Below are 13,385 nucleotides of genomic sequence, written 5' to 3' on the forward strand. Positions count from 1 at the left end.
TATAGAACACTGACCAGATGGGCTGGCTATTGTCACTCTTATTTGTGCATTAAAGATTGTCGTAAAATGTTGCTTTATGGTCTGATCAATCAAAGCAAATAAATCAAGTCTTCCTTCGTTCTCCTACACGGAGCAGTTTGCCCTGTGTGCCAGCAAGCGCTCCGCACCACGAGGACGGAGCTTATCAAAGGCTGTCGAACCACCTCCGCACTGGTAAACAAGCCACCTGGCAGAGTGACAGGAGTGTGTGCTCTTTACATTACACATTACATTTGGGGGGGGGACCAGTGATGAAAAGAAACAGAAATTGTGAGAGGAACAGAAAATGGTAATATAGAGATTCAATTAATTAAACTGATTCATACATACATACATACATACAGAGATACACAAGCCTGGTAAACATTTTCAATGTGACTGTTAAGTTCACTCATAAATTTACTTCGAAAAAATGCAGCAAAAGGAGTTCTTTTTTTGCATTGTCTAGGTGCTGGAAAGCTCTGAAAAAAATATCTACCCGCTTAATCGTCCCACATAGCTGTATTTGCATAAAGGGGATGGTGGTTGCAGCTACTTCATCCTCCAAGACAATACAGATCTTGACATTTCATTCAACACAAATCCACAAAGAGAGAGTCTGCTACACAAAGCTCAAATTAATTCGCTATTTTAACTGTATTTAACCGTCATAGTATGAGAACCAATGAGGCATTCGTGCTATTCTAATGATACAAAACCAGCAGCAAACAAACGCAAATAACTAAATCGTTGCTCATGTCACACATCTGCAATGTGCAATAGCCCCCTCCCCTCGAGGTCCTGGAGCATTTACACCAGCCGAACGCTGCGAATGTTGGCTGTTGCCGAAATCTGCTGGGGCACGTTAACAGGTGCTCAGTCTTGTTTTTGAAAGTTATTTTAAAAAGTGTCTGACCAATTTCAACGTAATCTAAAAGCCTAATCTTCCCTAAAAAGCCCTAAAATGTTATATCCAGCTATCAACCGGGATCTTACCCCTAAAATGTTTTGAAGCCAAAATGTGCAGAGTATTATGTAATGCAGTACATGCAATTTATATGACAAAGTGACGATTCAGTCACGCCTCAGACACACATCCCTCCACGTGAAACTCTGTTGCGGATGCTGCACTTACTTCTAAAACAGTGGTCTCTCCCAGGAGAACTTCATAGTGTACATTATGCATGTACTTTACTGGCTGTGTGGGCACCGACAAGAAATACTCTTCAGGTTAGTGCTTTTCTCGCAGTCATTTTCTTAGAAGGGAGTGAAAACATCCTACTCAACTTAGATGACAGAGACACTTTCAGGAGGAATGTGAAAACGATTAGGGTTTCTCAAACGATGTATTGCTATTAACTGATCTTGGAAATTGGATGAAAAATTGTACTTCAAAAGTGCAAGGATTGAAAGAACTGAGGAGACATTTCCCTCACGTCTTCTCATCAGACCTTTACTCTTCACCCTCTTCAGACTATCCAATCTATTTCCACCTAATGTTCTCTGGTCTTCTATATTCTCATGTGTTCTCTACCTTGCCCCCCCCTCCCCTCCTCCAACCGTGGCTATGTTGCTCTCATTCTGAGCACGTTCAGCACCCAGCCCTTGGAAGAGGAATTAAGCGAACAGGACTGCGCCTGGAGAGGCAAAGGGATGCGGACCAGGGGCACGGGATGTAGGTGAGGGGGTGAGAGACACACAAGCACTCTCTCGTGTGGGAACGTTCTCCTACGAATCAAACAATCCATCCTTCTTTTTTTTAAATCGTTAAAAAACAGAAGCACGAGGAGAAAGGTATCTGTCTTTCACTGCATCGATTCGTCTTACATCTCTAAGTTATCCTCATTTTCTCACTTGTTTTCTATCCCTCTTTTTTCCGTCTGTTTATCTCCTCTTGTCCCTCCCTCTGTTTCTTCCTATAGAGTCTAACCAACAGTCCCATGTCATGTCACACAAGCAGCCAGCTCAGGGTCCACACTATTGGAAACTGGACACGACACACCAACCGCACCTCCACCTCTCAATCCAGCGCCACAAATTCAAGCACACACACATGTACACAGTCCCCTCTGTTGGAAACACTGACTGCAAATTGCCCCATACCAAAGCAAGCACTCCGGTTTATGGAAATGCTATAGGATCAGTTCTGCATGCAAATGTGTGAACGTGCCGAAGTGATGGAAACATTTCGCATGAAACTCATTTTTAATGCCTCCATCACCTCATCTCACTCCGCTGTGTCAAGTCCTCTGGACTCAATACATTTGGACGAAATGAACACAACTATACAGCCACTATTTGCTTTGACACTCAACACACCAACATATGAAGCAAGGAACAGTACACAACTATGGATAACCAACATGGAACAAAAGCCGATGGTCAGTCAAAAACATCCCTGTGTGTGTGTGTGTGCGTGTGTGCGTACCTACAGTCAGGCTTCGTCCGACAGCTGAGAGAGGCAATGTTAACATCCAGACACTGAACACGCTGCACTGTCCTGCTGCTGCTGCTGCTGCTGCTGCTGCTGCTGGCTTACTCTCCTTTATGAGAGACACACACAGACCGGCTCCCTACGTACCTCGGTCTCACACACACACACACTCTCTGTCTCTCACACACAGCAAAGGGCAGCCAGCTGTGGGATTCTTGCTAACCCAACGGGCTGTCACTCCGACTCACTCACTCACACACACACACACACAACTGTGTGGAGGTGCTCAAAGTAGACATACTAATCCTGTGAGATGGAATAAAATAAAAATAAAAATAAAAAAACGTTTAAAGTGGCTCAACCACGAGCTCGGTGCCACCAGCTGTCGCAAACACCTGCAGACGTTCATCCAGCATATCCCTTTTATAAAGTTTACATTTACGCTTGATTCAATGACAGAGCAAACGAGACAGTGACAGAAAGCGGAGTGTGTTGAAATGAATCACTGAAACAACGAAAGAATTGATGTACAAAGAATGAGATGGGATTTCAGCAGCAGGATTACTAACAAGGGGGAAACGTGTCACAACAAGTCTACAAACTGTAAATGGGCAACAAGTGTTTGACATACTTCCATATTTCACCCCAAACACACACCGCCAATGATTTTTGTCCTCCAGTGTCCATTTCGTTTCCATCCCATTCATGTTCATTGACAGTATTTTTTGCAATGCAACCTTTTTTAAGACCCTACATACCAATAGGCCACACAGAGAAACATTTTCTCAGCAACATTTCCTTCATTTCACTGTCCCCTTTTTTCATGCAGCGTCATGACGGGACAGCTTACACTGTTACAAAACTGCATAGAGCCATGTTGGCAGATAATTTAACTGCTAGCCTCAAGGTGACTGCATCGAATGACTTCTTTGACTATATTTACTATAATTAGCCAATATTAGAAAAACATGAGTTTCCTCACAGTGTCCATTCCCGCAGTTCCTCTTTCCAGCCTCTGAAACACTTGGTTTTAGCTCCTGTCTCTTTAAGGCCCCCCCCCCCTCCCAAATTCCTAATGAAGCCCATGGTGAGGTCAAATTGTCAACGTGGCTCAGGAAATTTCCTAAATCGTCAAGTGACCCGGAAGTATTTGTATTTGCCGTCGAGTGATGACGTAGTATAGTGACAGTAGAGTCGGATTCTCTGAGCACCGATGTCGGCATCTCTTAAGTCCTATGAATCCTCCTTTACACCTTTCCTTGACCTCATTGCATTTTCCACTGAGGTCAAGGAATAGTAGATAGGAAGGACAATTGGACCTCACCCCCAGTCTCCTCTTACACAAGTCTATACTGAAAGGATGAGGGCAGATAGCGCCCATCCTCTCTTCAGCCAGTTTGAGCCCTGGAGCGCCGGGAGGTGCTATGGAGTCCCACTGGTCACTGAACCATGTTTTCAAAAATTCCCTTATTTCAAGTACAGTAAGTATTCTAAAGTCGACAAAAATTGACAGCTAATCCACAGAAATGACAAGAGTCCTGTAATGAACCTTGTTCGGTCACTGGTGAGCCGAAGACAATGCTCCTCTATGGTGGAACCACCTGGCTGTGTTTGGGGGCGTGTCACACAACCCGCTGGTCGTGTCTTTTGCACTTCCGTAATGTTACGGAAGCATTAGCCTGAGGCGTTTCAGGAGCTCCCTTTACTCTGCAGACCTTTTACATAAACCAAAAAAAAAACCCTATATAGCACAGAAGAGAAAAGGGAAAACTGAGAAAGCAAACGTCTCCTTTAACTTCAACATGACTAGCTGCCTTATCTCCAAAAGTAATTGAGCTGCACAAAATCCTGTCGCCACAAAATCTTTCTGATTTAACCTCCTACAACATATACTTGTGCTACCTTTATCTGTCTCGTCATTCTTGAAAAACTACACTGACTGCAAAGTCAAACTTCTGGCAAATGGGGAGAAAGATTTCTTGACTGTTGAACAAGAGAAAGCTACAAAAAAAACAACCCTCTGAAACCAATTACCACCGATACCGTGGAGCCACAACTTTCCTGCTGATCGGATACTTCCCCTTTAGGACATCATGCACTTTTTTAAACAATGAATTGAACTCTGTGGGGAAAAAAACACAATGGCCTTAAGTAAAGTTGCATTAATTATGGGTATTACACTGTGCACTCTTCAGCAATACTGCAGATAATCAATAACCAAGAAGATAGAACACATACAGGTTTGTGCAAACGTCATGTTGCAAATGTTCTGGCCTGCTTTTAGATAAGACTATCATGTGTCAGCTGTAAATAATGTAAAAGTCCTCTGTCAGTAGAATCGTCATGCTTTTCTGCCTCCTAGCTATTCATATTGCACATGAGGAGGGGGCTCCTCACCACAAGCTACCGGTCCAGAGGAAAGGAGGGGGTCCCTCAATGGGGGAAACTGTGGGGCGGTTCACTTCACACATCAAAAAAATAGAATAAATAAAGACATCTGTTTTGGAATAATAAAAGAGCTGCTATATAATAGTGGGAAAATGCACAGCGTCGTAGTTGACCTGAAGGTGAATCGCTAGGTGAAAAGTAGAGGAGAGAACTCAGATGGTATCAGTCAGAAAAACATTTTTGACAGCAACATGGGGAGTCACAGTACAGACAGCGCACAGAAAAGGAAGCAAAATTCTGGCAAGCTCACACAACATGGTGCACGCACACGGGTCGCTCTTTTTGTGTAACATATTTCTGAGCACTTGCATCTTTGAAGCAAAGCAGGGCAGTTGCCAGGCCAGACGGGGGGCAAGACAGCAGGGAGGTGCCACTCCGCTTCCTTGGCACCGACAGCTTTGCACAGTCACACAAAATGACTCTGTGCACAGTGTGCAAAAGAGAGAGCAGTGTGTGTCAGTGTGTGCGTGTGTGTGTGTGTGTGTGTGCGTGAGCAGTTTGAGTAACAGACCTTATTGAATGAAAATGAGGACATTGTGGTCGCAACTTCAAGAGGCTGTTTGTGGTCTAAGACTTGATTGTAACGTTTGGGAAAGAATTAGGTTCAGGTTATAGTGTTGGGATTGAGCATTTAGTTATGATAGCCAATGTAAGGGGCTAGGGAATGCACTGCGTCTCAGTGTCCTCACAAAGACAGAAGCACAGGTCTATGTGTGTTTGTGTGTACATTGTATTACAATAGAGTCAGACCCCAGGACACGGCAGCGGTACATTTCACGCATGCTGTTGTTGTTTGAGGGTTTGTTCAGCGCGGTGTCTGTCTGTCAGCAGGTCTCATGAACTCAGTAGCTGAGCTCAATCCAGTACAACACACCTAATCCTCACAGCCTGGAGGGAGACAGAAAAAAACAGAGGAAACTAAATTTTGCGCACGTCTCTCAAGAAAAGAAAAGCACTGAGCAGGATATGGTCTCGATGCCTCAAAGCACCTTTTCCTTAAGTTACAGCAATTCTGACAGGACCCGTGGGTGCTCCGAGAAAAAATAAATGTGTTCACAGTACAGTATGTGTTCATGTGTGTGCTCTTGTTGCTGTGCACAGTATATTTAGGAAACCCGGTGGTTCAGTCTGCACGGCAAACTGCTCTTGAGGTGACAAACAGATGTTTTTGCACACACACACACACACACGTGTGATCTCTTCTGATATTCCCTTCTAAACTGTGTGACTGTTTTCTACACACTACTGTATACAGGTATAAACAAACACACCCATGCGACGCCTCCATCCTTGCCTGAATCCCCTGTGTTGGCATGTCTGCACCACTGAAACCTGGAGTGTACACCATCTGTCTGTTCATTACTCACCACACACACACACACACACACACACACACACACACACACACACACACACACACACACACACACACACACACACACACACACACACACACACACACACACACACACACACACACACACACACACACACACACACACACACACACACACACACACACACACACACACACACACACACACACACCTTATCTGTTCAGTCATAAATGGTAGATTGGCATGACAGTGACGCTGACAAGCTCAAGTCTCTCCTCTCCATTGTTCTTCCAGGCCAGTGTTATCAGTGGAAGACAAGGGGAGAGGTACAGCCTGTATCAGTAATGGAAGTAGCAGGGTGGCCTGTTACTGAGACAAATGAACAGGCGGGGAAGAGTTGGAGACACGGAGGCTGACTGATTTGTTTTCATACCCCGCGTTGTTACAAGGCGAAATTTACCCAAGGATTCAAATAAATACTTAAGTAAACAGATGTACAGCAGCTACCAGGGGAGTGGGCTCTACATTCAACTACAGGGACCAAAAAAGTCTCCATCCCAGCAGTGTGTTGTGACATACAGTACAAATCACACAATGTCGGCCCTTTTGAATGATTTTTGTCTCCATCATTGCTCTATTGTGTATCTCTCCTCTTCCATATTTATGTGTTCACCCAAACACATCGTCTATGACACGTCAAAATTTGACAGTGATTGTCCTGTTGAAAATCGCTAACTAAAGTAAGTGTGTATTTTGGAAAAATGACACGATTGCCAGCGGTGTACAGATTTAACCATAAGCCGATTTTCCAAACGGGGCGCCTGGTCCAACTTTTCTCTCCTGCAACCGATTCCAAATTCTCAACTCAGGGTATCTGCCAAAACTGAGGACCAATGATACCAGTCCCCTCGTTTTTTTGCCAAATATGGTACTCCCTTAGAGAAAGGATGGGGTAAGGAGCTTCGATATCCAGGGGGAACATGGAACAGAGCCTCTGAGGTGGTTTGGGCATGATCTCATTAGGATGCCTCCACGGGCACCTTCCAGTAAAGGTCTTCCGGGCACATTCAATTAGGAAGGGGAGGGGGGCGTCGGGACTCCTTTACTTGACCTGCTACCACCAAATAAATGGATGGATAGATTAACTGGTTAATTGCACTCCTGTTTACTAATGAGCAAAGTAAAATTGTACACACTTTGTGATATGTATTGACATGAGCACTGAACTTTCGATCTGGGTTTCAATTCTATTTGTGAGAACTAAGATGTGCCCTTTTTTCTCTCCATGATAATGGTTTGTGTTTGTGATAGTTGCTTGTAACTAGCCTGGGACCCAGACGAATTCTGGGAGTTCATTTCAATTTGCTCTGCCAGAATACGGTCTGGATCCCCTCCATTGGGAAGTGATTTCCCCCCCTGGCAGAAAACTTGCCGGTCCAATGACAACCGATTATCTGACAACGGGCGGGGTTCATACCACAACTCGGAAGGAAGCAACTTTTTTATACAACTGAGGCTGCCACTAACGGACGAGCTGACTAAAATGACCCGATATCTTCAAATTTCTCCCACATAAAACGGCAACACTGGTTCACAGACATAGTGGAATCATCATTACAGACATCCCATCTCTTTACACTCCAGTCTGTTGACATTTTAACGTCGCTCAACAGACGTCACATGATTCGTCTGCGTCCGTTGGTTAGGCCTCTTGGATATCGTAAATGAACCGAGGGGTACCATGGCTACGCCAGGCTAGATTGCATAAACAAAACTAGCGTAGTGAAGGCCTTGACACGACCACTGGAATTAGTTAGAGACAAGCACCATCAGTGCTACTGCAGAGAGAGGGGATGTAAAAACAATACTGCAGTCAAACAGAAATAATAAAATCACATGAGGAAAAAATAATGCAAATGATGGTTGTAAAACAAAGACAGAGGACAAAGGTTCAAACGCATCAGAGCACATTTCATTTCAAAGGAGAAATAACTTGCGTGAAACAGTGATGAAATGAAAAGAGTGTGGAGAGAGGGAGAGAGATGAGTCAGGGCAAGTGAAGGAAAAAGGAATGCACAGATGTACAAAGTGCACAGCCTGGTTAAAGGCTGAGTGGCCCAATTGGCTGCCAACATGCCCCGGGAGCCAGGCCAGAGAGAGAGTATTCCCCCTCCTGGGGGATTCACTGCTTCCCCTGGATCCATAGATGGCTTCATCTCACTGATCTGTTTACTTTCGTCCCTGCCTCGTCTGTGTCTTTGTCGTTGTCTGTCTCCCGCTCTCTCCTCCTACAACCCTTCTCAACTTCGCTTGCTTCCTCAGCTGCTACTTGTACTACCTCCACCCCCCGGACCCCCGATCAGGTGCCCAGCCCTCGCCTCTCTTTTGTCCCCTTTCTCCACTGAACATTGAATCTGTATCCTCATGGCTTCTGTTTGGGCCAGATCGCCAATTTGTATCAAGCATCTCAAAGACAAAAAGGAAAATAAACTAAAAGTAATCAACATCTAAATAGTTGAGTTGAACATTTATTCGTCATTCCGAATCGCCTCAAGTAATATGAGGCAGTGACACAGTAGGGCTGCAACTAACGATTATTTTCATAATTGATTAATCTGTCGATGCATTTCTCGATTAATCGATTAGTTGTTCGGTCCAGAAAATGTCATAAAATGGTGAAAAATGACCATCGTGTTTCCCCAAACCCCAAGGTGATGCTTTGTTTCATCCACACACCAAACATATTTAGTTTCCTGTCATAGAGGAGCAAAGAAACCAGAAAATATTCACATTTCAGAAGCTGAAATCAGAGAAATTTGACTTCCAATTAATCGATTATCAAGTGTGTTTTCACGTTAATAAGTTTCCATGACATGATACATTGATGCCTGGTGGAAATAACTGAAATCATTTAACCTCATTTGTCTTCTATAGGTTGATGAAAATTAATGCTAATTCAGATGTATTCTTCGGATGATTGCTTTTCTAGTGGGCACCCTGCACTAGGCAAGCTAATAATTTCACAGGCTCTTTACAGTGGAGAGAAAGTGCCGCAGTGAAGCTGCCCGAGCCTGGCTACCATATCTGGATACAGTCCAAGATCTGGGATTAGGTCCCTGAGAAAGGACCCAGCAATCATACAAATCCTTCTGTCTGTAACCAACAACTGTACACACAAATGCAATCTGCATGCATGCGCAGCACAATACGTGAACACATGCATTTGAGATTCAAATCAAACAAACCAATATACCTGCAACAGCCTATTTGAAGGCGTCTTTAATCAGCTGGGTAACAGTTCAGCTAATGTCCAGTTTGATAAGTAGTTACCTCAATTCTGTTACTGTCGGTGTCGTAAATGTCTTTGTGAGTTGCACGTCACTGTAACTGGAGCTGAGGCAACGGGCAACAGAGGTCATGTCCTCATTAAAACAGAGCTAATTCTAACTTTTAAAGCACATGAGCAGCTGTCTTGTGGTTGTCAGTGTGGCTCTGGCTTGGAAGTCTCCCGGAACATTACTGTGTTTAGTGCACAATAGGATTTGGCAAGTTGATGGAGTCACAAAATGAATGTAAAATTCTAAAGAGGTAGTCCGTGAGAGAAGTTTGTCACAAATTACTTACTCAAAGTCTCATTGAATTATTTCGGTCTTGATGGATTCAGATTCACAGTCTGCTCCCTTTGGTTCATTTCCATCACATTACTGCAGATGCAGCGTGACTGAGCTTTGTATACGAACGTGGCTCATCCATACATTGGCAGCATACACTCAATATGTTTAATGTGAGGCCACAGACATAACTGTTTCGATCTATCCAGCTATCCTCCAGTAGGATACTGGTCGGATATTACTGCCTCACATTCCCTAAGCACAAAGCGGTGCTGTCTCGCAACTCACAACATCCCGGTATTGGCATCTGCTGCAGCCCCACCGAGTGGCAGGCAGCTTTGTAACATCTCTGACGCCATGTATTGTTCATTAATAAAATATCCATAATTTGTTTAACCCACATGTATTTCTGCAGCCAACTAAAGAAGGGAAGCAACAATTCATCTTAATGCACGTCCTTGGTGTGGGAACAAATAATTGTGACAGAGTGTCTTCATCTTCCATGAGCACAACACTGAGCCTATAGCTGAAGACATCAAAACATGTATTATTTGTTTCTAAACATAAATAATTAACATTAGAAAAAAAAGAAAGAAAAGCATACCCTGCACTTGCGCAGTATATATATATAGACGGACGGACGGACGGACGGACGGACGGACGGACGGACGGACGGACGGACGGACGGACGGACAGACAGACAGACAGACAGACAGACAGACAGACAGACAGACAGACAGACAGACAGACAGACAGACAGACAGACAGACAGACAGACAGACAGACAGACAGACAGACAGACAGACAGACAGACAGACAGACAGACAGACAGACAGACAGACAGACAGACAGACAGACAGACAGACAGACAGACAGACAGACAGACAGACAGACAGACAGACAGACAGACAGACAGACAGACAGACAGACAGACAGACAGACAGACAGACAGACAGACAGACAGACACACACACACACACACACACACACACACACACACACACACACACACACACACACACACACACACACACACACACACACACACACACACACACACACACACACACACACACACACACACACACACACACACACACACACACCTCCCAGTCAGGCATAAATACTGTATTCTTGTAATGTACTGTTGTGGAAAAAGAAAGTTTCCAGATGATGAATGTCAGTTCAGTGCAACTGTTGAGCAATAACGACAGGCTCTCTCTCTCCCTCTATCCTTCTCGAAAGACATGATCACAGATTTTAAGTCACAGAAATATCGAATGAGCACAACTGCTTTGTCACTCCATGCTCTGATTCAGGTGTTGAGAGATAATATTCATTTCAGAATTCTCAGTCGAAAAACAAACCAAATGAACTGGTTGTGCCGTTTTCTTTTTGCAGACAGTCGGGACTACGGCAGAACAAAGTAAAATTTTGTATCTGCTACACCAACAATATCATCGGTCACATAAATACACAAAAAACAACAGAATTGCACAGAAATCTCATGAAAAGTTTGAGGCTCCCCGATGTGTAATTGGCTGTGATTTTCCTCAATTTTTAGACAAAGACTATATTCAACTTATAAAACGTTAGATGAATACAATTTGAATCACTCCTAACAGAGGTGCATTTTGTTTCAATAAAAAAGTTATAAACTACTGATTATGAAATTTATAAGATTTATAAGCTTCATTGTAGTGAAATGAAACTCACCCCTGATTCTGTTGAGCTCATGGAGGAAACCATCTAATGTCTCTTACAGCAACAAACAGTCAGGACTGAGAAGGACAGATAGCTAAGTATGCGTGTGTGTGTGTGTGTGTGTGGTGTGTGTGTGTGTGTGTGTGTGTGTGTGTGTGTGTGTGTGTGTGTGTGTGTGTGTGTCCGTCCCCCATAGTATCTGGTATGTCAGCTGGTACCTCAACAGCAGTCACACACCACTGGGAATGGGACTCCATTCTCACAGCGTCAGAGGTCAGCAGAGAGGGTGCAGCGCACTAATGTTCAGGCCAATGAATTAACACATTTGTGGATGAATTTGACTCACTCAGCCTGTCAGGATGAACAGCAACACGACCCTTGCTCACACTTCCTAGTATAGAACCAACCGGCAACATGCCTGATAATTGAGAAATATTGAGAGGTGGACCTGAGACGGATGAGGCAGATGAGAAAAGGCAGCTCAAAAGAGCAATAATTAAAGTGACAGACTGAAAAAAAAATAAAGGAATAAAACTGAGTGAAAGTAAAAGTAATGTCATGAAGTGGCAAGCCTTTTAATGGAGACTATGGCCTGTGGCTTTAATCAGGACTTAGAAATAGCAGCCACCTGTTGGAGGTGGAGACTCCAGCACAACACAGAACAGCAGGCAGGTCTCTGATGGGAATTGTGACACAACACCAACCATTACAGATATTTCTGACCCTATTAGTCAGGAATAGATAGCCATAATCAACATAACAAAGGTTTTCCACTAGTGTTGTTTCCAATGTGGCAACTGTACAAATAGGCAGCACATTTTCACAACAAACTAGCGATAAGCATTTGCAGGCTCTGGAATGATCAGCCAGTGGAAATCATGTCGGCTCACTCACAGATTTCTCTCAAGTCCCTTCTTAAAGACATACTTTTAATCGGAGAACCTTTCCTGATTTTAGCCGAATTTTTACTTTCATAGCTGTTCTATTTAATTCTGATGATGTGTTTGAGCTGCTGCCTTGTGGAGCACTCGGCAATATGAATTCCAGGTTGAAGCATGTGTCTCATGTGTGCATGACTCAGCGTGGATCGATACATTTAATCACTAAAGTGTTTCTGTAACATGAGATGGGTGAGAGTGATGGAGATCAAATGCTTCTCACATATTTTTTATATAAAATGATGCTTTACTGGTGGTTTACTGATGGTGTCTTGTTACCGTGTCTGGTCATCAGAAGTTAATTCACACCTTCCAGAAAATCTGAATTGAGTCACATGTGGCCATGGTTTAGAGGAAAAAGGATGACATAACCACAAAAAGATTGTTTGTTTTTCCACACAGAACGTTGGACAAGAAGATCCCAACATCTCAGGAACATCTCAGTCTCATGAGGTCCTGCATCAGTTGGATCAACAGGACGGGTTTAATAGACAGCTAAAGATGCAAACTTGCAGACATGCAAAAAGCTTCTCGTGTAAGATTCACAGAGAGGAAATGAGAGAACTGATGGCGGAAAAAAGCAAGAGAGAGATTAGTGCATGACAACAGGCTGGAACGAGAGAAGAGGATGACGTTATGGTGGCGAAGGAAAATGGATGATACTGGTGCATACACCAACAAGTTGATGAAGGAATCAGAGGAGGAAAAGCTCAAGGAACCCTTTTCACGTAGGTGGCGAGGGAGGAAGAGGAAGAGGCTTTGCTGATGGAGAGACGGTGGAGGAAATGGAAGGACGAACAGGAAAAGAGAGGAAACTATAACACAGCCAAACCAGTTGACCCACAGGAAATACTGGGAGGGGCAGCACCTCCTGCATCAAAGCGACAAACAAAGA

At 43.8% G+C, this 13,385-nt stretch overlaps 1 protein-coding gene across 10 annotated transcripts in view; it reads right to left on the reverse strand.

Annotated features, from left to right (window-relative positions):
* Nucleotides 1-13,385, reverse strand: part of mctp1a (multiple C2 domains, transmembrane 1a) — a 127,425-nt gene that overhangs the window by 100,384 nt on the left and 13,656 nt on the right. The window contains exon 1 of one of the 10 annotated variants that reach the window (XM_035640200.2): nucleotides 2,451-2,966. The exons of 8 other annotated variants lie outside the window; for them this stretch is intronic. In XM_035640200.2, the coding sequence (XP_035496093.1) occupies nucleotides 2,451-2,492 (42 nt within the window). In that variant the 5' untranslated portion in view covers nucleotides 2,493-2,966. Of the gene's footprint in view, nucleotides 1-2,446; nucleotides 2,967-13,385 lie in introns of those variants that run through there. One more of the 10 variants, XM_035640201.2, reaches the window with a different exon arrangement.

Source organism: Scophthalmus maximus, chromosome 19, assembly GCF_022379125.1.
Source record: "Scophthalmus maximus strain ysfricsl-2021 chromosome 19, ASM2237912v1, whole genome shotgun sequence".
NCBI lineage: Eukaryota > Metazoa > Chordata > Actinopteri > Pleuronectiformes > Scophthalmidae > Scophthalmus > Scophthalmus maximus.